The sequence below is a fragment of the Gymnogyps californianus genome, chromosome 5, assembly GCF_018139145.2.
Source record: "Gymnogyps californianus isolate 813 chromosome 5, ASM1813914v2, whole genome shotgun sequence".
NCBI classification, from domain to species: domain Eukaryota; kingdom Metazoa; phylum Chordata; class Aves; order Accipitriformes; family Cathartidae; genus Gymnogyps; species Gymnogyps californianus.
The window spans coordinates 63577705-63605063 of record NC_059475.1 but is presented as its reverse complement, the minus strand read 5'-3'; the positions used below and the strand labels follow the sequence as shown (position 1 = coordinate 63605063).

General features: G+C 39.8%; 1 protein-coding gene across 1 annotated transcript in view; it reads left to right on the top strand.

Annotated features, from left to right (window-relative positions):
- Positions 1-27359, top strand: part of SYNE2 (spectrin repeat containing nuclear envelope protein 2) — a 183772-nt gene that overhangs the window by 8296 nt on the left and 148117 nt on the right. Inside the window, exons 2-27 of the mRNA XM_050898321.1 lie at positions 2328-2389; positions 3366-3461; positions 3731-3808; positions 3900-3992; positions 5229-5410; positions 7089-7285; positions 7762-7862; positions 8634-8735; positions 9502-9639; positions 10520-10684; positions 12580-12692; positions 13387-13543; positions 15240-15336; positions 15497-15684; positions 15855-16019; positions 17308-17481; positions 19320-19478; positions 19749-19922; positions 20870-21004; positions 21162-21317; positions 23103-23314; positions 23593-23668; positions 24786-24904; positions 25497-25620; positions 26493-26650; positions 27109-27256. Coding sequence (XP_050754278.1) covers positions 2328-2389; positions 3366-3461; positions 3731-3808; positions 3900-3992; positions 5229-5410; positions 7089-7285; positions 7762-7862; positions 8634-8735; positions 9502-9639; positions 10520-10684; positions 12580-12692; positions 13387-13543; positions 15240-15336; positions 15497-15684; positions 15855-16019; positions 17308-17481; positions 19320-19478; positions 19749-19922; positions 20870-21004; positions 21162-21317; positions 23103-23314; positions 23593-23668; positions 24786-24904; positions 25497-25620; positions 26493-26650; positions 27109-27256 — 3569 coding nt within the window. The remainder of the gene's footprint in view (positions 1-2327; positions 2390-3365; positions 3462-3730; positions 3809-3899; positions 3993-5228; positions 5411-7088; positions 7286-7761; positions 7863-8633; positions 8736-9501; positions 9640-10519; positions 10685-12579; positions 12693-13386; positions 13544-15239; positions 15337-15496; positions 15685-15854; positions 16020-17307; positions 17482-19319; positions 19479-19748; positions 19923-20869; positions 21005-21161; positions 21318-23102; positions 23315-23592; positions 23669-24785; positions 24905-25496; positions 25621-26492; positions 26651-27108; positions 27257-27359) is intronic.

Below are 27359 nucleotides of genomic sequence, written 5' to 3'. Positions count from 1 at the left end.
CACCCAGGACTGGGGTTTGTGTTTGCCAAATTCCTGGAGCATAATAAAGTGTGGACATTTTCCTCTGAGTGGCATTTTCTTTTTCATGGGCAGAGCAGTCAGGATTTTTTTTTTTTTTTCCCCCCAAAGGCTTGATATTTTTGGTATCTTTCATCCTGCCCAGCCTACAAAAACATACATATCTATTGCTGAGTAGTCTTGCACTTGCCTTACAATGTCAAACTTGCCTTCACATTAATCTTTTGTACAAGAGCATGTTTTCAGAGGCAGAAGAGATCATCCGCTCCCACCCTATCTCCCAGATTTGTTTCTTCTTGCGAGCTGATGGCTTGGTCAGAGTCTCCCGCTGCCTCTCCCATGCGGTGGGAGGATTTACCCCAGCTGGGAAGTGGGCAGCGAGTACCCCCGCAGCCGCCTTACCCACCATCTCCCTCCAGGCCTGGGCCACGCACACTGCCCTACCACCCGCTGCTCCTCAGGGAGCTGCGCTGGGGCCGTGGTGCTGGACATGCACCTCCCAGCAGGGCGGTGGGCCCGCGGCCCGTCTGCCTCCCTATATGCAGGAGCTCTGAGCCTCTGTGTTGCCATGACCCAAAGCCCCTCCTGCCACCCGGCACAGCGGGGAGAGGAGCTTGCTCTTTCTCTCTGCTTTGCACCTCTCCTGCCTCTTGGGCTTTGCTTCTCTGCTGCCTGCAATGAGAGGCAGGAGCATTGCAGGCCGACCCCTGGGGCGGCTGCCCGTAGCCATGCATGGAGGGGCTGGCGTCCACCTCAGCCCTCAGAGGGAAGGGGTGGGAGAGCTGTGCAGCTGGTGCAGGCCAAAGATGGTGGTTTGGGTGACCAAAACATCAACTCTCCTAACTGTATAATCTTGCCCTCCCTCAGGTAATAGTCTATTTGGCCTGCTTTGTAATGTCTGGGCTATTAAAAACCAGTGCAGCCTTTTGGGTCTTTATTCAAATGGGGAAGAAGGAGGGGATGACTGCCCTTCCGCAGCTCCAGGCAAGCCCCTTGGGGGGGTGGTACTGCTTTTTGGCCTGTTTCTTGGGAAGCCAACCCCAACACTTGCAGTCGAAGCTGATGTGGAAAGGGAGAAAAAAAGGAGTTTGTGTTCATGCCTGCTCCCACGAGCCATTGGGATGGCTGCTGGTGGCAGCACCTGTGCAGTGGTGAGGCCTGGAAGGCCGTAATCTCGGGGGCCAACACCTCTTGCTGTTACCTCAGACCTCTATACCGACGTCCAGCAGGGATGTATGGTTTTGGTGGTGGTGTGTCTTGTGAATGAGGTGTTTTTTTGGGAGGGAGCATGGGCTGGGGAGTCATGTCATCCACTGGCCGTGACCAGGGCTGGGGCTGGGGAGCTGGTCTGGTCTGCCTCTGCTGCTCATGTTCTGCTTCACCTTTTGGGGGAACTATGCTTTTCTTTGTTTCTGCTACCCACAAGCCACGGAGAAAGGCTTTCCCCTTTCTTGATCTCTACTCTCATGCAAGAAACAGTTTAAATATTCTGATTTTTGAAACATGGGCTTAACCAACTTCCTATCTCCCTTCACAACTGCTGGTATTTTATCACCGTGTACCAGCCTGAAGGACCTGGGTGAAGAGCTGGATCTCCGCGTGACCACCGGGTCACGCTTTGAGTCCCATTTCACTGTTTTTTACTGGGGCACGAGTTCAAGCACTTCCTTCTTCCTCCCTCGTATTTTAAGACCCTGTGTGCCCCTGTTTGGCCGGATTAATGGTCTGCATACCCCAGGGAGGGCCCAGCACTGAAAAGGATGCTGTTAGAGGGTATATTCCCCAATGACAGCCTAATAACTCTCCCTAGCCCTTCGGTTAGCCAAGACATCCCGTTGTGTGGCTTCACCTACAGATTTGCACGTATTGCCTAACCCCAGCCTCCACTCTGGTCTCATCACCCAACTCCATGCATGGCTTTTCCCAAATTTCAAGATGGATCTTGTACTTACGATGGCCCTGAGTCTTTCAAGGAACATTTAGGAATGGATGGAGTTATTCTAGACTTATTGCTATGTAGAATGATGTGTTCACACAGCTGTTTGCATTTGCTGAGCTTCACAAGTTGCTCTTTGCTGCATCCAGTAGAAGTGTGCTTGATGGTTGTAGAGGTCCTTGCAGTATCATCTCTGCAAGCAAGAAAATATCAGCTGTAAAATAAGAGTTGAGAAAAACTAATATTAAATAGTAACTTAATGTCTGGAAGAACAGACCTTAGGTTTGAGATGGATGCCATGTATCTTTTTGAGAAAGCAATAAAACCAGATGATTTTTTCCATTAACCATTTTTTTCTTTTTTTTTTTTCCAGTGCAACGAGAGTTTACACAGAAGAAAACCTTCACTAGCTGGATAAATTCAATATTGGCAAAGGTAAGAAGGGGATTCTTTAGGAAAGACATGCCTTTTGCCTTTTTAATTCGGATGTACTGTATGGAGATTAAAGTTTTTAGGAATAAACAAAATTAATATAAGATTTTTAGGCACTGGCTGGAAAAAGTAGCCCCTGGAAAGCACTTGTTTAATAGGTGCAACAGCATTGTATTGGTGATTGTCCAAGGACATTTCTAGGAGACAGTTTGTAAGTAGATGACAGTATCTTTCTTGCTGATGTGGTAAAACGTACTTGTGCTGGATTGTGGCACACGTCTCGAGGTTTTATGAGGTTCTGTATTTATGATTAGTTTTACTGTGTTTAGGTAGGTATTATTGTATTATGCAATCCAAGAACGTGAGTTTAATGGGATGACCTGAGTGACTGGTAAGTATTAAGACAAACCACATAGTAGTGTAGGTGCTCTTTAAGCTTTCACAAAGCAGCTCATGCAGCATGTGCTGGGGCTCTGACTTGCTCAGGTAAAAAAGAAAATCCTGTTTTGGTCCCTCCTTGAGCAGAAGCTGCTGAGCTCATGGTAGGTTTGTGTTGTCCACAAGTGGGTGAAAAGAGTGAGGGTTTAGTTATTCAGCTCTGTAGTCAAATTTGTACTTGGGGTACATTGATTAAGAAGTCAAAATATGAATTAACTGCTTTTCTTAACTTTCACTTTTTCAAAGTTTTGGGGTCTTTTGCCACATACCTCCTTGAAAAGTATAAATACTTGAAAATGAGGCCTAAAATAACCCTTATAAAACAGAGAGGCAGGGCAAGGAGGAATAAAAGACAGACATAATAATGGGTTAGAAGAAGCAGGATATGGCTGATTAGATGCAGGATTTATGTTTCAACTTATTGAAAAAATGAAGGATGCTAAACATTTTTTTAACAACAGAGTAATCTGTGATGTTCTGTAGTATGTTGAATTCAAAATGACGAAAGATGATGTGACAAGCATTGAAATTTATTTTGCAGCATATACCTCCTTCTGTTATCTCAGACCTGTATACAGACATACAGCAAGGACATTTGCTTTTGGATCTGCTGGAAGTGCTTTCAGGTCAACATCTGGTAAGACAGAGTAATAAAAATATTACCTCAATCCTTTGTCAAATCCAGCAAAGATTTCTGGATATGCTTAATTGTAACCATATGAATGATTCTTCTGGAGTTATAGAGCTATTTGCAAGTAACTTATTCTTGCACCACTGACACTGAAACACACTGAAATAAGTTGATCCATAGTAATTTGTGAATCTTTGCAGGACTTCCCTTATCAAAATATAAAATAAAATTAATTTTTACAACTGAGGATGTAACCTATTCTTTTTGCTTCACAGCCACGGGAAAAAGGATTTAATACCTTCCAGTGCAGAAGTAACATAGAAAATGCTTTGACATTTTTAAAGAGCAGATCAGTGAGTATTAACTTCGAAATTCACAACTAACGCCAGTTTAGCTGGTGGAACATTTTCTTTGTTAACAATGATCCTTTTTTTTACCCCCTAGCTCAAGCTCATAAATATTCATGTTGCTGACATTATTGAAGGAAAACCTTCCATTGTGCTTGGCCTAATTTGGACAATTATATTTCATTTTCATGTAAGTATTTCAGCAATGTAAGAGAGTTTTAGTAGACGGGAAAAGCTCAAAAATGTGTTGACCTATGTGGTTGCCAAATGAGATGAATTAGTACAAAGCAGAAGATTATTTTCTGACACCTGGAGGTGACAGCTCAGGGAGGAGACACACCAGTGCATCTTTCTTGTGTCTCTGAGCTGCTTCACCAATGCAATGATGGCATTGCAGCCTGATGAACAGTATCTAGCTGCAAATGGTAGGAAGGAAAGATACTGAGATGTTTTTAAAGTAACCAGTTAAAAAACAGGCTAAACTTTGCCTGTTGTCTAAGGCCTGTAATGATTAAGCTCCAAATAGAGCAAATAGTGCAAAGTGGCTCACATCCATCTCCCTCAGAGGCAGTCCCCCTCTTCAGTGTTGACTGTGCTCACAATGTGTAATTCTTGCTATTATTTTTTTCAGTACCAGGTGGCTGAAATATCATGAAGGCTGTCATAGTGATGTTTCTTATAAAAGATACTGAGCATGCATCTTGCATGGCATGAGGTTATGGGGAGGTTTGAAAGCACAGGGCCTTGCTTTAATCATGTTGCAGGACTGTAGAGGATGGTGGAGCCAAACTGTTTTCTAGCAAGAGCCCAGCAGTGATTTAATGTAGGTGCACTGGGGGTGAACTGGTGACTGGGGCTCAGGAGAGCACTAAGAAGCAAAGTTATTTAACAGTATTGTTAAATACTGTTTCTTGGTAAAGCTACTTTGGTGCTGAAGATTCTTGTGCTGCACATAGCTTATGCATTATCTTTTTACCTAAACCAAGCTTCTCTAACCAAATGTAGATCTCTGAGGTCTATTGAGTAGGTTTTCCTGCACCCTGAGTGAGCAGCCAAACTCTGAGCATGCTTAGTACATGACATTGTTGACAGCAGAAAACACAGCTGCCACGGGCTGCTTTCACTGGTAGGAGGAGTAGAAAAAGCGCATTGAGTGAGAAAGTCCCTTGATGCCATTGCTGGTACCCACAGTATAACATGGAAGTCTTTGGGTGACTATTTCCTGCCAAAAAATTACCTAAAGATGGGAATTCAGCATGAAATAGTTCAGGTTGAACAGATAAAAAAACCTGATCTGATCTTTGGGGGCAGGGAACTACTATTGCAGCTGTGATTGAGTCCTTTCTAATTCTCTGTGGTTTTCTGCCATTGATGTCTTGGTACTTTTTCACTGAGGCCTGATTAACTCTCCCATCATCTCTGATAGATTGAAGAACTTGCCAGGACACTTGCTTGTACTTGCAATCAGCCTTCACTTGATTGTTCAAGTGCTGTTGACTCCTCTCCAAAGGCAAGCCGATCAGCTAAAAAAAGTGCTAAAATTAAGGAACGGTGGAAGATCTCTGCTACAAAGGCTCTTTTGTTGTGGGCAAAAGAACAGTGTTCACTGTAAGTTCCATCCAAGACTTATAAATAGTATGTTACACGTTGTATTTACTGCTTTCCTCTAAATGTGGTGATATTTTCCCCTGTTTTTTTAATATTACTTAGTGATAGCTTAGCAGAAAATCCTTTAGATTTCAGATGTTGTTACGAGTACTTTTAGCATCAATCAGGCCCTAAATGTTTTGACATGAGTCCTTTAAATATAATAACGTGAAGCTAGTCCTACTAATAAAAAACCACAATGTAAGTTGAGTTGTTTGGCTTTTCCCTTTTAGAGGCTTCTGTGTGATAAGTCTAGTGGAATGTTTACATGATTTGCTAGTTTTAATCCTCATGGTTGGCACTGGTTAACAAAGTTTCAATAATTAATTTTTTTTTTTAAATGAAAAATGTAGGATTTGTAGGGTTCCCACATCTCATGTTTTTCTGTCGAAACACTGCATGATCCCCAAGAAGGACCCTAGTCCTAGAGGTCCTAGTCCCCAATTCTAACAAGTTTTTTCCTTATGCTTGATGTACAGATAGCTCCGTTGATTTCAGTGGGAGTATTCACAGCGCACAATCTAGAGCAGATACAGATATTTCTTGCAAGGAGCAGGCTTTACATTTTCTTCAAGGGCTACTGCTTCACTCCAGGATGTTTCAAATATGTTTTACAATAATGTCAGCCCTTTCTCTCCACCTCTTTGGTTGCTTTATGTTCTAATAACATCCTACTAGTATTCCATGTTGTTAGTGGGAGATAAAGGCCTTCGTGAGCACATCAGATACTTTCTGCTGGGAGAACATTTTTAGGCACTGAAGTTTCCCTTTTAGCTGTGTTTTATCAGGACAAGATTGATTGGCCTGTGAAAAACAGCTCTCTGTCCATTTAATCTTCCTCTTTCTTTTGCTTGTTTTTCAGCAATATTGCTGTCTGTTTTGTAGCATCCTTTCTGAACTGTGATTACGTTGAATGCTTTTGTTACCAGTGAATCCTATAGTTTTTGGTAAAAGACCAAATCTTGTAAGTCCTGGCCCATTGTTTTGTAACTAAATTTGATCACCTGAAATCCCACATCTTTTCCATGCTGTAACGTACTCATAATATACAAGCTGTTTCTGGAAAGTTGTCCCAGAATTTGCTGTGGCTTGCAGAGCTGGGCACCTCACAGCACTGTCCAGGCACCGCTTAATAGAAGACGTTTTAATGGCACTAAGCTAAATAACAGAAAAAGAAATATTTTTCCTGCAGTAATAGATCACTTTTAAGGTCTGGATTTTCTAAAATGCCAGAGCTGATACCAATACTCGGTGCCCTTACAGACAAATACCTACATGATCTTCAGTGCTTTGCTTGTTGTTTTTCCATCCCATAGAATGCATAGATATTGAGCCAAAGGTGATGTTCAGAAAGGATATTGGATCAGCAAGGCTTTATCTTCAGAATGCAACATAAGATAAAAGCATTGAGTCATTTTGCAAAAATAGTATAAAAATATACAATTGTAGCGATTGGTAGTACTGGCTGTATTGTTGCCTGACCCAGCTTCTGCAGAAGTTCAGTGGCAAGGTTCTCTGTAACTCCTCTGATTTGGTTCATATTCCATTTTACTGTATTTATATTCTATTTCTAAATTTGTACTTAGGACATCTGAGGAAACAGGCTATAACATTTTGTTTCTAATAATTTTTGGGATAGGCACGGCTCTATTAATGTGACTGATTTCAAGTCAAGCTGGCGAAGCGGACTGCCTTTTCTAGCCATCATCCAAACCTTACGACCAGGTCTAGTTGATTTGGACAAGGCAAAAGCTAGAAGCAATAAAGATAACCTGAAAGAGGCTTTCAGAATTGCAGAACAGGAACTGAATATTCCACGGCTTCTTGAACCTGAAGGTAAATGATCTGCTTTTTTTTATCTTTGTTATCAGGAGTGAGATTAATATAATCCTATATGTGTTGAGTTGTAATAGAGGAAAAAGTAAGACTGTGCTTAAGTTTGAAATGGAACATTGGTCTTTACTGTAACACTCAGGCCTGAGGTTCTTTATTTTATAATACCAACTGTACTTAGGATTTGTAGGATTTTTGAGTTGGCAGCAAATGCAGGAACAATATGCAGAAGAAAGGATATAAAACTTTCCCGTTCATGGGAGAAACTTTTTCATTAATTAATCATGTTATATTAAAATATTCCCAAGGAAGAAAAATGTTCATTACATACTAATTTCTGTCAATGGTATGTTAACTGAGCTGCTGCAAAATAAACATGTTTATGGTAATGTGTTTTAATAACTGCAATATAGTGTGTAATTATGTGATCAGGCCTAGAAGGCTGCATAATTATGTAAATGGTGTGTTGGCTCTTGTAGATGTTGACATTATGAATCCGGACGAAAAATCAATCATGACTTATGTGGCTCAATTTTTGCAATACTCCAGGAATTTGTGTGAGTCTGAAGAAGACATGCAGGTATGTCATGTTGTTTATCACTGAGGCATTTTTAAATTAATGTGCATCATGGATGCCAAGAATATTAGTATTTTCTTTGCCCACTTTATAACCTGACTCAGTAACTGTTAGATAGTAGATCCTCTGATTCAGCTACTGACAGGGCTGAATTGGCTTGAACCTCCTGATGCTCCTTTTTGGTAGTCAAGACTCAATGTAATAGATTTTTGATGATACAGGTGGAATTGCTATGCAGGTTGTCTTGTTTTTTCATTTAATTATTATAGAGGACATTTTCAAGCCTGGTTGTCTTCATGTGTGCTCTGAAATCTGCATGTAAATATCAGGGTAGAGGCAGACAGATTTGCAAATGTGCAGAACAACCAGCTTTAAATTTAATAGCTCACATGTAAAGTGGACAGAAGTTGTCACTCACAGATCACACTGGTTGGAAAACCAAGTTTTCTATTCTCTATATTCTCCTATGAGAGTTTATGTATTAATTGGTTATTCACATATTTCCATACTGATATTCTCCTTTCAATAGGACTGCATCAGGCTCTTCTTTTAAGATGCCTTCATATATCCAGGTGCCAGGTTTAAAACTTTGGCATTACTCTATAATAGTGCCTGACCCAAAATTCGTTAGAGTCGCCAGGAATTATTATTTGTTTTTCAATAGCTTTGAACGGGGTTTATCATATGCTCAATGTGTGTTGTTTTATGGCACAATGTAAATTAAAAACAAGGCTTGCAAAATGGAAAAATGAAATTTTCTGCTCTAATTACCAGGAAAAAGTAAGAGAGGCCATGAGCTGGTTGGCTGCACAGGAGAAGAAGTTAGCAAAGTTGCTGATCGACACAGAGAATGAAACATATTACCAGAAGTGCAAAGTAAGTTGCATTTCATATTTAACTGCTTCTGCAAAAAGAAGCTATGTTTCTGGGAATATTTTTAGTATTTTTCATCTTCATTGCCTAAACTGAAGCATTAAATAAACTTTTAAGCAAGAGTTGGAAATCTGACAAAGAATTTGATAAATACCCTCATATGATTGAGTGAAGGGTAGGATAAAATTCTTTCTGTTAGGAAAAAGATACATGCTGCTTGGTTTCTGAGCAGAGCAGGGGCTTTTTGGAGAGAGTAAAGTAGTGTCTTAATTAATTGACATAGTTGAAGACTTGGACAAGATTCAAGCACATAGGCCCTTTACAGCATTATCTTCACCATTTCTGTGATAATAATAACAGTAGGTTTTACCCAAGTAATGTTGTAGAGGAGTAGTTGAAATGTTGGCTATAGATTGTGCTGAAGTAAAATTCCCTTTGGTTTATATTGTAGCCAAAGTTTGTAATAAAATGGCCCATGGGGGACTGTGAAGGGAGGAATTTTCCCTTTCTTTTGGTGGGAGGGGAGAACCATGTCCTGACTGCACTGGCATTATATTAAATACAGATTTTGCTACTGAATGGCACCTATAATTTCAGACCCAAATACTGCCTGGAGACAAGTATGCCTTCTTTACTGCTATCTTGCCTTTCCGTGCATCACACCCTTTGAAGTTAATGGAAGTCATACCAATATGTTCAAAGGCAGTACTTGGCTACATGAGCTTCCATCTGAAGTCTTCTATGAATGACTCTTCCTTTTTATCCCTAGGAAATGATGTCATTTATGGAGGCATTTAACCAAGAAAAAAAACCCTTTCTGCCTGTGTTGTCATCAAAAAGAAGTGAAGCTGAGTGGAGCGAAGGCCAGCAGCAGATGAGAGAAGAGTGGGATAAACTGATCTCTCAGGTCGGAGACATTTCTAGCTCACCTCATTACCAGCGTGAGCGTGTTTGATGAAGAAGCCTAAGTCTACCCCAGGAACTCGCACAGGGAAAAGTGGGGAGGTGATACTGTATTTGGATTGATAAAAGAGGTATTGACCCTCAACCTGAAGTCCAGACAAACCGAGTGGTGTACAGTGCCCAAGAGGAGGCGGAAGGTGACTGTGCATTACCCTTCTGCCTTCTGAGCCTCAGACTGTGAGAAGTCTGCAAAATATGGCCTGCATCTGATTATCTTTGAGCACTCTTCTAATCAAAGTTTTTGGCCTATTTATGCTTAAAAGGTTCTTTTGGGACATAATTATGGCTCAGATAATGATGCAGCTGGGAAAAGTGTGTTAATATATTCTTTCCCATGGCACGGATGGTGATATAGTGAGATCTGGTTGGTCAGTGCTTTGCAATGAGGTTGGCTGTGTCATCTCCCTCTGCCGCAAGTGGGATGTGTTGGGCCTTGCTCGTAATTGCTCTTTATGGAAGAGATGTTCCCCTGTCAGCCTCATGATGGAAAACTGTCCAGAGCATCCCTGTTTACCCTCTATTTTGCAACTAGTTTACTATAAATTTCCCTGTTGCTGGGCCTTGAGATGGTCACCAGCCAAGGTAGTAACTGCCAAATTCTTTGTAGTGTTACAGAGATTACAGGCTGGGGAGCAAACCTGGGTCTCAGGTAACATAGCTGATTTGCAGCTGACTTCACTGGAAGCTCCTTTTCTGAATGGTGACAGGTGTTTGCGTTTTTTCTGGGATGTCTAGAGCATCAGCTTATGGAGCTTACATCAGTGTCTTGCGGATAGGGAAGAAAATAGTAGTGAGAAATTTAATCACTTGTTTTCCTTTTTAAGATTAACGAATGGAAAGCGAAGCTGGACCAGATGTTGCCCTCCCCTCTGGATAGCATTGAGGCTTGGCTTCAGGAGGTAGAACATCTGCAGGCAGAAGATCTGCCTGATTTGCAGGACCCGTTTAAAGCAATGTTTGTCTTCAGAGAAATAATTGTAATATTTAAGGTATGCTGATCACAAAGGAACATTCTGTTTCAGTCTGACCTAGCAAAGCACTTGTTATGGAATTGCTATTTGACATTTTGGGAAGTGGCATGGATATGTTTATCTTTTGAAGATGAAAAGCTCTTCTGAACATACCTTTGAACAATGATGAGTTTAATTAAATAACTGCATGGGTCTATAAGGAAGGTTTCTGACTTCACTGGGGTGAGATTAAATTTGAGTACTATCTGAATGAGTAAATTATGGTATTCTTTTTTATGTGGTTCCTGCAACTTGTTTGTCTGTTAAGTAATAACGCAGGGTAATTGCATCCTTATCTTTAAATCTATGCTTAATGCATACCTATTCAGAAAAGCACTTGGGCTCAGGGTTACATTCCAGTGAGTTCACAAAGTTTGTGTGTTTACAGATAAGTATTTTCTGAATCACTCTGTAATTCCATTCGAAAGCAATGGGAGGTATTTTGATACCTCGGTACCATGCAAGTTATTTATTCTGATCTTGAAATCTTTACACTGCTAATAGTTTAAACATCCTTTTGAGTTTGAAAACTTTGACAAGAGTAGCTATGTTGATGCCTGGTTGATCATCATAATGCTGTACTTTTTTTCATGAACAAGGGGGAAGTTGGATGTTTTTGTGACATGTCCTTAAAGAGAATTTGAAAGAATGGGAAATAGAGGTTCTTGTGAGTGGCTTGATAACACCACTTTTTTGTACTGTTGCTAGTCAGTTCCTGATACGAGAGATGGCTCTTTAACTGATAACAGCTTTGCCAGACTTGAGCCATTTGATCTATGATTTTTGTTGTTCAGCCTAAGTAGTTAAAGCATTTCTAAGAATGAGACAAAGAGAGATGTTGTTGGTTTAGGGGTTTCTTTTTTACCGTTGAACATGTAGATGAAATCATTAAGTTCCTTAAGAAGAAGAAACCCAAGATACTTAATTTCTGTCAAATCCACTTTTCCTGATGGGAAGACAATCTGCTGAGAATTTTTTTCCCCTCCTTCCTCTAGTCAGTCCTTTTAGTATGTTTCATGTAGGGATCTTGTTGCCAAGGTGGTGCCTTATAATGGAAATTTTACGTTCTCTTAAGATCTAGGAAATTACCCACTAAGGCTCAGCTCGTAACTATCTGACTGGAGTAGTGTTAAGGTTACAAAATCAAGTGTTTAAAATCTGTGCACTGTTTTTGGCGTTGAGGGCTGTCCCAGGATTTAGCCATTTCCACTAACATGCTTTGTGGCAGGTTTTATTACATAGAAATGAACTTCTAGCATATTTCTTTATATGCCACTTATGAATATGCTTATATTCTGTGCAATGCATTTTATGTTTTATTTTTACATAGGGAATTTGGTGCTGAGAGACATGGCTGTAAAATATTCCCCAATCATGTGATACTGGCCATCAGAGGGTTAACGTGATATGCGATCAGTATGGTGTTAGATGGAAATTTATTGAGCAGTCAAATGAAGTATTAAGCAAGTGTGACTTAATAGGTTTATTCAACGGGTTTTACTGTTAGTCTTTGCTAACACGTAGCAAAGAACAACTTAATATCCTGAAACTGTTACAATGCCACTTTTTTGTCCTAAAGATGATAGCGAAAGTGAGGAAAAAACTAATAGCATGGGTAGTGTAGATTCATGTTCCTTATATTTAACTAGAAGCACAGGGGTCACAGAAATCATGTAGTACTGCACTAAATATGCACTTTAGAAGGTGATGAGATAAATACTTTCATTGCACTTTAATGAGTAAAGACATTGGAAGATTGTCTTGTGCTGACTAGTTCTTAATAGCTGTCACCCTAATGGCAGGTGACTTGCAGATTCCCAGGTGAAATACTCTAGAATTAAAATGAATGGCTTACTATGTCGTTTCCTCCCCAGGGCTTGATGGATTGTTCTGATTCTCACTTGGACACCCTTCAATCATTTAAGAATGAAGATGAGAAGAATATGCCACTAGTCTTGCCTGAAAAGTTAGAGGAAATGAAAAGAAGGTTGTGATCCTCAAATTCCCTCTACTTTGACTATGTTGTATTCTAGCTCTACTATTGACTTGCTCTGCTGTTCTGAACAAAGCACATGATTAATCCATGCCTTGCAGAAAAAGAGCATTTTCTGCCTAAGCACAGATTGACTGTCATGCGGAGCAGGCAGGTTCACTCATTGGTCCAATGAATGCCCAATTACGTGTAGAAAGTGCAGCTCATTGACAGGAACTTTTCAGATGCCCTTTGCTAGTGTGGATAGGAAACACCCACTAGGGGTAGGAAACATGAATATTTTGAATGTAAAAATTTCTCTGGGGGTGTGGATTCTCTAAGTTTTAATTTCCACCTTTTAAAAGCACAGAGATCTACAGGTTGTGCAACCCTATATATCTGTTGGAGGATATTTTTAAAAATGACAAGTGAATTGTGTCTGTAACCTGACACCCTTTGACATACAGATGGCTGATGCCCCTTTTCTGGGCATTTAAGGTTTTCCATAAATTGAACAGTCAATAATGACTCAAAATTGTTACTACTTAAAAAAAATGAACTGTTGTTAACTTAAAATTTTACTCCTGTCATAACAAAATAATGTTTACATATATGTAATTTTGAGTTTTTAGGCTAAAAACCTTATACATTAATGCCTTCTATATCCAATGATTTTGAATCAACTTTTGGAACATTTCACTGTTTGCAGATTCAGCAATATTTGTTTCACAAACTCCAGCACCTATATTGAATACCACTATGGACTGTGCTCAGCTATTGCCAGTGAGGTGATGTTAAAACTAAATATCTGGGACATGAAATATGGGACAAAAGAGTCTGTGGAATCACTGCTGGAAAATTGGAATGTAAGTTTAAAATACATGTATCACACCCTGACAATAATTCTTCTTCCACACCTCTCTTTGATTCAAGCTTGTGTCTGACCTCATCTGAAGGTACTACGATAGTTGGTAGAAGCATGGTAGACTTGTGAGATCCGGTGTTTATGCAAAGAAGGACAGGTAGACTTCCACAGAAGCTTTCTCCATGTCTTCCCATTTTCCTCTGAACGAGAGTTCTTCAGTTTGGAGAAACAGAGCGAGCTGTGACTGTTTCTAATTTTTTCTTGCCCTTTTTTGTTCTTTATTGGGAAGATTTCTTTCTTTCTAGGCTATTTATGGGCCAGCAGTAGCAGCCCTTCCCTAACTCAAACCTCTCTGCGGTAGTTCAGTAGTTGCTGTCTTCAAAAACAACCATTACCCACAGTGCTGGGTAATATTGCCTTTTGCTGTTGCCTCTTCCTTTTCCAGCTTCCTTACCTCCTTACGCTTTGCAGTGAATCTGAATTGTCTTGTTTTGTTATATTTTGTGCTTAGCTCAGCTTCTGCACTCAAGTTATTAAAATGATGCCATGTGTAGGCCTGTGGGAGGGGATGGATTACCCTACCCCAAATACTGCCAAAGATGCATCAAGAATAGAGGCAGAGAGATGAAAATTGCGATGCCATCAGTTTTGCCCCATCTCCAGTTAATGGGACTCCCCCTGAATTCCATCTTAGTGGAGTTTCTAAAGAGTTTTTCAGAAGCTTTTCAGACTGGCAAACCCCTAGTTACATTAGTGGGAATTTCACCAGCATCAGAACTGTGGAAGGAGGTAACAAGAGGTTGTATAAAATACCAGTTTTACTGAGCATTATTAACCTTACCCTCTGGTGAGATGGGAGTACAGAGTTAATCTGTGCTAAGTTTCTTGATTCAGTTGGTTTCATAAATACGTACTATCAAGTTATTTCTACAGTTGTGGTTCGTGGTCTTTCTCGAGCTGATAGAATATAGAGCTTTCCCTGGGAGTTTAAGGTTTGTTGCTGGCTCTCCTTCTGGTCCCATGATGTGCAGTCCTGGCTGAGTGGTGGTGTGGTGGCCCAGGTTTGTCATGGCCACAGGAGAGGTTGTTTTGTAGCCTGCTAGATAGGACATTTGTAGGAGTGGGGAGCTCTGAGGTGAGATGCAGCTCAGGCAGAGGGGGGGCTGAGGATCAACCCTCTCATGCCCTGTGTGAATGTTCAAAGCACAAGTCTCCTCCTCTGCTCCCATGTCTTCCTGTCTCACCCTTTCTAATCCCCAGTTTGGATCTTACTTGATCTGTGGCAGGAACTAGGCACATCAATATTTCTGTGCATGCAGGGAAACCCACCTTTCATCACTTTTTTGACTTATGTGACTAAAATCTGCCTGACTTGTTCTAGGTGCCATTTCTCAATATCGCCCTAGGACCTTAACTTTTTGAAATAAACAGGCCTGACTCATGCAGGGCTGTGACTCAGGCAATGACATTCAGGAGTTAATATTCCCATTTAAATTACTCTCTGCACGAGCAGAAAAAAAAACAGGTCTATTTCAGACTAAAGGGTGCAGATGAGTTGCTGGATGGGCTTTGCTCAGTTTACGTTTAACCTGCAGGTTATAGGCTCATATTGAAAAAAATGTATTCCAAGCTGCATTTCCTACCTAGTTTTATGTGGGTTAGTGTGACCCATGCCAATTACTTTTCACTTTGGGCAGAATTTCATTGAAGAAAAGAGACTTGAAACGCAACTAGAAACTGCTACTCACATCTGTGAAGATTTGAAAACCAAAAACATAAGCAATCCTGACTTAGGTAAGTTTGTGCACATAAACTGATATGAAGACCTCTATTTTGAACTGATGTGCTGTCACCAGTTTTAATTCCCACTTATGTTTTGTGTAAAATACTGCTTCTATGTAATTAACCTATTTGTTTCCAAATGTGTAATGATATTCCCTATTTAATGTCCTAGCTGGGGATCCTCAAGAAATTAGCAAACTTTTTAAGACAGTGGAGTCAAAGATTTCTATGTGCAGAGACTATATTTCCAATGTAAATACCACCCTACAGAAAGTCTTGTCTTCCTGGAGTAATTATACAGAAAACATCCACTTACTAAAGACGTGGCTGGAAGAAAAACGAAATGAGCATCCGAAAGAGGTACGTGGTTGGAGTTCTCCAACGTAATGACAGGGAGAGATACTTGGAAGCCTCCTGGAGGGAAAGCATTGTACATGACAGTGGTGGTGGTTGTTGCGTTTCTGTTCCTCATTTTGGAAATAAACTTTTGGCAGGGTTCTGCTTTACATGATTTCAATGCCTTTGTCTAGATCCCTGCTGAGATCCTGGCAAAGTGGAATTCGGTTCATGGTTCCTTAAATGAAGCTGGAAACTATCTCATCGAAGTCAGCAAAGAGCAAGTTGGATCAAATATTGCCAAAGAACTGAAGAAACTGAACAGGAGATGGGCTAAGTTCATCAAGAGGACACACTTTGTAAGTTACTGGTTTCATATGACTCTTTTGCCATGCAGCCTTCAAAGTCATATTTTCTAGACTTATCAGCTTGCTAATCAGAGATTAATAAATCTTTCAGTCAGCTCAATATTGCCAGTTTTAAAACAGGAGGAACAGAGCATACACAGAGGCATCCCATTCTTAAGTTTTTGTGACTCAGTTAAATGCTCTTTATGACACGATGGAAAATGTTCTATTTTTTAAATGGAAATTTTAAAACCACTTATAAAAAGAAATCTTATTGCAGAATAAAGCTCTACTCAGTTTTAGAGATGGAAGTAATCAATTTGTTAAGAGCTTGAGCCTTTGCTAAATTGTATAATCTCTGCCTCAGCTAGTAGAAAGCAATTGTTGCTGCATAGGTATTTCTAGGGTTGTGCAACTTTACACCAGTTCACAGGTTTTTGGGCTGCTGTAAATTCCTATACAACCTGCTTAAAGTTACATTTCCTAGAATGCTTTCACAAGAACAACATTTTCACTCTGCCTGGGAATATTAGAGTTCTTAATTTTCTAAGTTGAGCCTTTCATTGACATTTATTAAAGGTACTGCTGTGACACTAAACAGTGGCAAAAAGTTACAATATTTTTGTAGGAGATGAGCTTAGTGAGAATGCAAGAAGATCAAAGGAAGCATGTTCCCAAGGGTGAGGGAAATCCAGAGTTTCCTAGAAAAATGCTTGGTAAGAGATGCTTTTAGGAAATACATTCAGAAAGCAGAGATAGAGGCCTCTTGCACCCTTACAAGGGCTTAAGGACTTCAGGAGTTATTTTTCTGGTGTTGCTTTGGACATTATGGCTATAATACATATTATATTGTATTTATTTTTATATATAAAAACCCAAGGGCAAATGCTTGAGCTCTGGCCTGTGACTGCCAGTACCATTAAACTGTTAGCACACTCCCTGGTCTGGATTTGACCAACACCAGCTGTCGTTCTCTTGGACAGTTCCCTGGCATAGCCCTGGGGGATGCTGCAGCCCAGGAGTTATTCTCCATAGTAGTGTGGCTGTGGCTATTGCTTATAGGGGAGGGGGCAGGCCATATGGGCACAGGTTGTGCTGTCCCACCTGCTCTCAGGGTTGAAGAACTGAGCCTCACATGGTTTATATACCAATATGTTTGGCGTTTATTTCTCCTTCGATCCCTGTTGGGTGCAAAAGCTGGAAAGTAACCTAAGTGGTGACTGTGTGTTGCAGGAGGACAGTGGAGAGACCCATGAACTGGTGATGGGAATGAATATCTTACCCTGCTCTTTGTTTATAGCTTGGTGAAGAGAGCACAGATGCTGCTGAAAAGACCAGGGAGCTTCCAGGGAGCCTGGAGAAAATTGAAGAGCTCCTTGGAGGGGTGGACAGCTGGGCAGCAGAGACTGGAGGCCTGCTTAGCGAGATCAGTTATGAGGGGCCTGTGGAACCTGAGACGGAAGAACATTTGCAGGTGAAAATGGAAATACACTGCTTAAAATACTTGTTCATCAGATTTTCTTCTTTCAGCATGGATTTGTGGCTGGGGTAAAATGAGCCGTCATCAGTGAAGCAGAAACGAATGTGGATTTTGTGCTGTAACACTGGTAAAAAGTCAAGGCAATGCTAGTGTTTTGATATTATTTCCCAGGATCGCTCCCAGATGAGCTATAAATGAATATTCCAACATCAGTGTGTCCAGATGACAAGCAGGTGCCAATGAAGTGCTGTTGGTGCCACTGATCAGCAGCTTGCTCTTGAGTGATACTAATTACTCCCTGTCCAGCACAGCATTTGCAGCAGACTAAAACTTTGCAAGGTACTGAGTTGAGAATTTCCCCTGGTCATACAGTGCTTTCTGTTATCTACCCTCCAGTGCAGGGAGGAGGTTTGGGCCAACTTGGCTGTATTCAAGGCTTACCTGTCAAAAACTGGAATACTTGAAGTATTTTCAGCAGCATGCTGGGTAATTTGTGCATCTCAGCTTATAGGCAGTTGCTCTAAACATCCACAAATGAGCACTGATGAATTTCTTGTTACTTCCAGTAGTCTCTATTGTTTCCCATGTCTCTCTGCCAGGGATTACTGTTTCCCCCCCCCAGCAGATGGCAGGTGGAAATATGTATATATAACTCAGCAGCTTCAGTACAAAGTCTGATTTATTTTCTTCACCTGCCAGTGAAGGTGAGACTGAACAAAGATGCCAAGCTTTGCACTGGAGAAGCTGAAGCACAGTCTTATGTTTCCTTTTGCTATTTCTGCAATAGGGCCAGTATAATCTAACGGTAGGAAGGTGATCACCAGAAGGAGGTTTCATTGGAGCTCTTCTGTCTAAGTGCTAAAGTTAAACAGAGATCTTCTTTGATACATTAAATCTGCCTACAATAACTGTGAAGTAGAATTAGTGTTAGTTTACTTTTGGTTTGTGCCTTCTTGCACTATGTTTAGTTGACAGAATTAGGAGTGTGAGCCTATGAAAAGAATCTATTCATCTTTTTGTAATTCTGGGCATATGTTTATAAAATAAGCCTCATTTTGCAGTGTGACACTTGTTTATTAAAAACAACGAAGTAACAAGAGACACCCTGAAATACAGCCTCCAAAAATGTGACTGGTATTGTGTCTCCTTGTCTGTGAGCAGAAGAGATCAGGTCACTTATTACCTGCGGTACAATAGGTCGAGGTCCAGAATAAAGCACTGATTATCATTAGAAGGATGCTAATTGACAACTTCAAACAGGAAAACGTGTTGAATATTCATAGATCAAAACAGCTCTAATAACGACATTTATTCATAGATCAAAACAGCTCTAATAATGACATTTCGTGATAAATATTCAAATATGGCACACTACTTTTGCATGCAAAATACTCAGCTGCTTCATGCCTTTTAGTACTGAATACCACAAGAAAATCTGAGCCTTGATATGTGCTTACTTTTGGATGACTTCATGATCAGACGATGCATATCCAAATGTGTGGTTTATACATTCATTTGGAAAGCTGTTTGGATGGGAGAGCATGTTTAAAAAATACTTCTAATTGGTTCTGAGGCAAAGACATGGGAGGTAGACAACATTCCACATTGACGGAAAGACTGTTTCAGCAACCAGAATCCCCTGTGGATGGCAGCAGAATTCTTTCTCTCTACACAGAGATTTTGCAGTGCAGTACACTGACCGTAATTGGAATATAAGATTTTTGCTTGACCAAATATTGACTGTCCATGATCAAGTCTGGCTTTTCATTCAGTTCCTTTAAACAAAAAGACATAAATACTGTACAGGCTTCTAATGCTTTTCATTTAACCAGAGCTTGGCTGCAAGGGGAACCTCATGCCAAGAGCAAGTTGTGGCAGCAGAAGAGATATTGCAATCCCTGATGCAAAATGTTTCAAGTCAAGTGTCCCAACAGCATTCTCACACCACTGGGCTGCAGGCACGAGTTAAAGAAGCCAGAGACAAAATAGAGGTACTCCTTTTTTATTGTTATTGTACTTTATACACACAGACATCTCTAATTTTGACATTATGTGATTAGGAAGACTACTTTTAATTCATGTAAAATAAAAAAGAGTTTATACTATTAGAATCAGTCTCCCAGACTCGTGCTGGGGCAAAAACTAGAACATTTCAAAGATCAATATCCCAACTCGAAAAACTTGAGTGATGTTATGAAGCAATAGCTTTATGTAATTACTGACACTCAGGCACATTCTGAAAACAGTGTCTTTCTTCCAAGGCTGTTGTGGGTGACATAAACAACATCTTATCCAAATCTGAGAGGAGACCTGCAGAGAAGGAGGCTTTGCTCAACTTTGAAGAATCCCAGAAAGAACTTGAGGCCTCCATTTCAAAGGCTGTGCAACTTGTCAGTCAAAAATTAAGTCCTAAAGAATGTATTTCAAGATACGAGGTGGGTTTGTTTTCTGAGCCAGCTGAATTTGAGTATTTCTTAGTGCTATTTAGTATCTAAAAGGCTAAGGTACCACAGTGAGAAAAATATGAGAAGGTTGGTTTTTTTTTTGGTAGCTATTAATACTTTTCTCAGCTTTTTGATTTAGCACTGTTAGCATGTATTAACTCAGCAGACAGCTTCAATGAAGAAACGTAAAACTGTATGGCAGTTTATTCAGTGCCCTGTCTTAAATTACTCCATCATCCCATCAAAACTCATCATGTTCTGAACTACAGCCTTTTTTTTTACCTGATTAATAATTAAGTTTCCCATCAAGAATCACACGCCTGAATTCTTGGACAGGTTTTTAAAGTGTGATTATAAATACTGAATCACCTCTTTTTCCTAGTGGCTAACTGGTAAAGAAAGTGTGCCATCTCAAAATCTGGATCTCTTAAAGGTGTCCTTAGTGAGGTATCAAAAATGGAAGTGCCCAAAATCTGTGTTGCCTTATCTTGCACAGCAAGTCCTGGGCGGCCACGTGCCGGGAGCAGTGCAGAGCCTCACTCCAGGCTGTCTCATAGGGTCCCGTCGCACTGATGCAGACCTTTCACCCACTCTCTGACAGGCATGGGACACAGCCACGTATATTCCCTAGAAAAGATGCAAAGTTCAGGGACCTTAATCTTTCTCCTTTCGTACCGAATTTGCCCCTAAAAGAGGAGTTACAAGAACAACATCTGCTTTTCTCCACAAAGCATACACTGATATTGTCTGCAACTTTTTTGCAGGTGTGCAGGGGTGGAGAATGCCCACATACTCACCTATGCAAGAGCCATCACAGCCCATACATGCAATGTGTACATGCTTTATGCATGGTTTTTGTATGCTACTGATGTAATTTTATTAGGAAAATAAGCTACATTCAGTTCTGTTTATTTTTCATTATGATGCTTTTCTTGCAGGAAGCTTTTAATGCTCTGGACAACAAAGTTCTTGACAAATTTTTGAAAGCAGCTGAACAACTGAAAAATATTTCATCTGATCGCGAAAAGCTGGTGGTGGAAGAAAAGAGTAAAGATGTTCGTAAAAGATGGGAGGTGAGATAATATAGGAAGGAGAATCCACTGTCTGTTCTCATTAGGCCTGGCATCTTTGAAAAACAATTTTTTTGTCACAATATGTTCTGAGGTTTTTAATTTGCTTTGTAACACCGTCTCACCATCTCACAGGGATAATGTGTTTTGAATTTTGCAGGCAGTTCATCATGAAATTATATCCTGTGTCCAACTCATAGTAGAAAGGGTAAAAAAGAAATTCAACGCAACTTCTAAAAAAATCAATAAGCAATTAGGCAAAGAGAAGAAACTCCTAAGTATGGACAAAACCAAAGGGCTCATCAAGGAACATGAGGTACCTGCCACACTCCTTTTCTGCTCACCTACCTCTCTTTGTGAATGCATTGTCTATCCTTCTCGCTCCTTTTTAGGTACGTTATTGCAGCCTGTGTTTGTGGAACAGGGCCCTTGTGCTCCGTGTTATGTAAACACAGAACAAAGAGGCCACCGAAATTATTTCTTTACCTTTTTTGACTGCAGATATTAGCCTCCTTGCAGACTTTTAGAATTACCTCCTTGTTAAGTGGATAGTATCTTTTTTCCATTTTTTTTTTTAAGACAGCCTTGAAGCATTAAAACAGATGTAGCTGTGCAAAGTGTAAAAATAAGAAATGATTATGTGTTCTGTGACTCCTTTGATTTGTTAGGGTTGCATAGATGGTGTTAGGTGCCTTCAGGTGAGAGTATCTTCTCACAGTGCAATAGCCGTACTTTACCTCTGTGTTTGTGCTGTCTATAAATTAACCACAGAGTTAGACATAAGACATTTATGTTTCACTTGCCAGAGTGAGTCATGGTGAATCTTACATATTCCATAAGCAATGGGTTTTACACTTCTGTTGTCGTTTAACCCCAGCCAGCAACTAAGCACCACGCAGCCACTCACCCCTCCCAGTGGGATGGGGAGGAGGATTGGGGAAAAAAAAGTAAAACTTATGGGTTGACATAAAAGCAGTTTAATAACTAAAGTAAGGTAAAATATAATACTAACTAATAATAATAGAAATATAATAATAATAATAATGAAAAGGAATATAACAAAAAAAAGAGAGAAATAAACCCCAAGAAAAGACAAGTGATGCACAATGCAATTGCTCACCACTTGTTGACCGATACCCAAGCAGCGATCCGCCCCTCCCGGCCAATTCCCCCCAGTTTATATACTGGGCATGACATTCCATGGTATGGAATACCCCTTTGGCTAGTTTGGGTCAGCTGCCCCGGCTGTGCTCCCTCCCAGCTGCTTGCACACCTGCTTGCTGGCAGAGCATGGGAAACTGAAAAGTGCTTAAGATAAGTGCTACTTAGCAACAACTAAAACACCAGAGTGTTATCAACATTATTCTCACACTAAATCCAAAACACAGCACTGTACCAGCTACTGAGAAAAAAATTAACTCTGTCCCAGCCGAAACCAGGACAACTTCATTGCTTCTAGTATTTTCCTTCATCCTCCTCTTTGAGATGCATTGATGTGGCCAGTTTACCACTTGTAAGGGTAAGAAATTGATCTCCTGATGAAATTCTGGTCTTCACTGAATTCAGTAAAGTTTTAGTCTTTGCTTGTCATGGGTTCATGTTCAGCAAATATTACATATGCAAGAGTAAAGAGAAATAAGCGTTCTCAGGTGTATTCCTTCTGCTCATATTTTTGTTAGATTTTTAGTATATCCTGATTTCACCATAGAAAGTATAATTATTGATGAGGAATATTTTAAATAAATTTTCCAATTCTATTTTTTCTGTAGTCAATGGGACATGTATATCTGATGTCAGTGTGAAGAGGACTTGGGAACAAACTAGCTAAAATTGTAGTAACATAACAAATTTCAAAATCAAGCAAGAGTCAGTATAGTCTTGTGTATGCAGCTGCGGAACATGTTGCCAGAAATCCTTATTTCTTTCCTGGCTCTATTTTAAAAAGAATAGAGGGAAAATAAATGTTTCTCTCCTGGTTTGACAGCTTACGCTTTAAGTGCACTCATCTGAGAAGACAATGGAAATAGAAAAAAAACTATGAGAATAATTGCATATCCTCATGACTTAACATGAGTTTATTATATTGTTTTTCTTTGTTTAGGCCTTTTTTTCACACGAAGGCAGCCTGAGGGAACTTAGCAAGTCATTAGAAGACCTTAAAATGTTGGGAAGACTATCAGAAGGAACTGTCCCAGGGATACAGACACTGACTACAGACTGTGAACAAAAGCTGGAAAAGCTTCAACAAATTGTGGCAGATACTTACACGGCCCTGCTGTCTCATGCTGGAAAAGGACAGTTATCTAAGAAAGAGTGGGTGACTGAGTGCATGATGTGTTGTAGCTTCATAGAAATCAGATATACGGATAGATTTTGTGATAATGTAAATGTACTACCAAGTACGTTACTATGTACGTTACTGTGGGCAACTGTACGTTAAACATTTAGTATTAAGTTTCATAAACTAGCAAGTACAATGTTTGATTACCCTTCATCGCAGCTGCACTGTTTTTAATCATTAGCCAGGATTTCTTTTTTCCCCTTTGTATTTCATATTTTGTTCTTAAGCTGAAATTTCTTTTAAACCATAGGAGCTCCATTGTTGCCTCTGAGAATGGAGAAAAGCCCGGTTTGTCTCAACAAACTGATATCCTTTCGGTACAGGAGGTAAGAAGTCCATACTTACTGTTAGAAAACAATGCTCTATCTAGGGGAGATCATTTCCAGAAGGAAAAACTGATTATTTCTGTTACTATTCTTATTGTGGTAGGACCTCAGGCCTCTGGTCAGACATCAAAACCCCATCACGCTTGGGAACGTAGGCTAAGTAAATATTAAAAAGTAACATGCAAGGAATAGCGCTAGGCATCCTGAGGAGATGTGAGTCTCCAACTTTGCATTATATTTTGCTAAAGAGTGGTTTTCAGCTGGAAGAGTCATGTGTGAAGCTGTGTTCAAGTGCAAATCCCCCATAGTGTCCCAGTAATTTGAACACGTTTCAGAGGACAGAGAGAGGAAAAATAGTGAAGAGTTGGAGGCATTTGCTTTAGAAAAGTATAGGGAAAACCAGAACACATGTATCTTCTTAGAAATAATTTCAGAGAGAGAAGATACTGCACTTCATTGTTTGGATGCCACAGAAGATGTCTCGTTTAGGATAAACATTCATGCAAGTAAGGGTGCAGACAGCTCATCAGACAGCCTCCAGACTGGTGGTTTATAGGAAGGGACCCATTGAACTTACATAAAGTTTGAAGATAGGTAGGAATTGGCTATTATGAAGGGAGAATACTTGTAAGGCTACTAATATTGTCCCTGATACAACGACGAAATCTGTTCTCTCATGGATAATCAAAGTATGAATTGTATAACATCAGCCAGCCTCAAACTGAGGAGTCGAGTATATCCTGGAATCAAGAGCGAGAGATGTGCAAAGGCGTCTGGTATAAGCAGCCTGACAAAAGCTGCAGAAGACAGTGCCTTGTGGTTGCCCAAGGATGTCCATGAAGCTGCAGCAAAAAGTTGCACAAGTGGATTGTGCTTGCCAAAGACCCAGTATCTGTGGAAGGAATGAATGACCTGGCTGCAAGTGTTCAAAAATTTGCTCTTTTGGTTCACGATTGAGTTTAAACACATCTTGTATTCATGAATGGTATCTCTCATCTCCTTTGGGACACATGAAGCAATTGCTTCTTTCAGGAGTTCACAGATGTCTGTTAGTCTTCACTGTGTATCGACACAGCATGATGCAGAGGTCACGGTTACCTTTTTTATTTTTACTTAGACCTCAAGAGCTGCTGCAGATATAGTTTTGGAACCAGATGTGAAACATCACAATGGAGAAAGCTGCGCAAAGAAATTGGAGGAAGACAGTGATTTGCCCATACCAGCTTTATTAGAGAGGTAATTTTTAAAGGATAAAATGTCTGTATATTAAGAGATGATACTATGCTAGACATTCATAAATTAATATGTATCGAACATAGGGTGCACTTTTGCTATGCAGAACACTGTTCTTGTTCTACTACAGTTTACTTAATATTGCTCTGTAATTGATAAGGAAGCACTATAGTAGCTAAATGCTTCAAACATTAGGATTTTGTAGCAAGAACACTTGGAGCTATAAAACTTTTTCTTCAGCTCTTTTCTTGGGCCAGAAAAATCTGTATCTGCCTTACTAACAACTTCAAATATTGCAAAATAAAAAAAATGTGTCAAGTTTTTAAAGAACTGACATTTTTATGTTCATAAAACTGAATTTAGAGAATGCAGGCAGGCATTCATACTTGAAAATTAGCCAGGTGAGCAATTTCTCAGCTCTTTTATATGTTGCTCATTTATGCCCATTCATTTAGGACTTAGGTAAAAATATGCATTTGCAATAGACTATACTTACTTTATATGGTAATCTGTTGGTTAGCAAGTCCCATACCTTGCCATGTTCCATTAAATTAGAAGTAATATTCTCTCTGAAAGTGATTGCATCTTTCTTTAGCTATAACACACAGAGAAGTAACCTGGAGGAACTTTTACAAATCAGCAGAGATAAAGTAGCATCTGGCTTTACTGATGAAATAAAAGGTACTTCATGCCTTCAGAATAAGCTGCTTGAACTACAGGTAAGTATTCGTCTTCGAAAAACATACTTGGTGCCTAAATTGTTATTTTCTCATGTAGACCCCTCACCTCTCTGTGTTATGTGTGTTGCCAAGGGAAAAGGAGCATCCTTACAACCAGGTTTATTAGAAGTAGAAGGGAAATCAAGGGTTTAGCATTCAGCAGAACTGCATTCCTACTTAGCAGTGGAGTTTTGCAAGTGTTGCTGAAAGAAGAAATTGGTGGCTCTCAGTTTGTGATCTGCAGGCTGAAATAGGAAAAAATAACTACGGAAAGCAGCTCTTTTGTTGGCAGGAGTGGTAAGTGATGGACCATGGTCAGGGCTGGAGGAGTCGTCAGAGTTGAACCATCAAATGGCAGTGGTGTATGTGCAGAATGAAACTGTTCCAGGACTTATAACTTGATTAGGTTTGCAAGAACCTTAAAGGGATGATAAAAGGCACATAACTGATGTTGGAGAATTTATTACTGCAATTTTTCAAGCCCTTGCTTGAAAGGAGTACAGAGGTTATCTAGCATCTCAGAACTTGGTTCAGTCCTACATTTGTTTTTTGTTCTTTTGAACATCGCTAAGTTGAGATCTTTTCCATTGATTCTTGTAGTAAAGATGGCTGAACCATATTTATTGAACTTTTTATAAAATATAGCCAAGGCGTATATCTGACATGGAAATGTTAATCATAAAAAGTTGGTAGAGATTTGCATGCAGCTAAAAATGGAGTCTTAAAGGAAAAGAAAGCCATAGATACTCATACTTTCAGGTGATGTTTTCACTTTTTCTGCAGAGACTCTTGTGACTGTAATTTTATGAACTGTCCAGTCCATTGAGAAATACAGTATCATATTAATGCAATTAACGCTGCATATCTCTTAGGTGATAGAGAGTGAAACCAGTTCTGGTTGGACACAATTGGAAAACATCTCATCTACCTTAGAAAATCTTGTGGATGAAGTGCAGCAGGCTGCTATCTCTGAGATGAGAAGCAAACTAAAAGGAGAATGGAAAGCGCTTCAGGATATTATAAGTACCAGGTATAAAATAACACTTCATGATATTAGCTAAGGAATAGTTCATTGTAACTAATGGATGTATTGTGAAGGGAATAGTGTGCATTACAGAAAATACGTGCACATTTTTAACCTTTTTTTAAAAATTGCATAAAATTAAGCTTTTCTTAATTATACTTGGTTCATATACACATTGCAGATAGTGTGAATCTCTCCAAGAAGCACAGAGCCACGTTTTTGTAACATCACTGTGCAGCATTCCCAAGTTTACTGTTACTTCCTTCAACATTTTAGTTAAATTCACTGGGATTCACACTACTTTTCTTATTAATCAATGGAAAAACTCCTTTGACCTCAGGAGGAGGAGGATTATATCTGTTAGACAGTCAATTACATTATCTTTGTGGCTTTTTGTGCTGTAAAATGTTGAGTGTCTTTTCTTGCTTACTTTCCCAGTTCATGTTTTGTTACCTTTCTTGTAGAACAAACTCTTTAAGGACTGCTTTGGAAATTGTTTTGCCAATAGAAAATGAATCCATTCTTCTATGTGAATTAGATCAGCAGCTGAAGAAAAAGGACATCCAGCAGTTTAATCTGATGAATAGTGATCTTGCTTATAGGGAACTAAAGGTAAGGGAAAATGCAGAGACCACAGCCTAGCCAGAATAGTTTTTAATATGTCTAGGAACTAGAGAACTTCATGGGATTTTCACTCAGGAGTTTGGGACCGCTC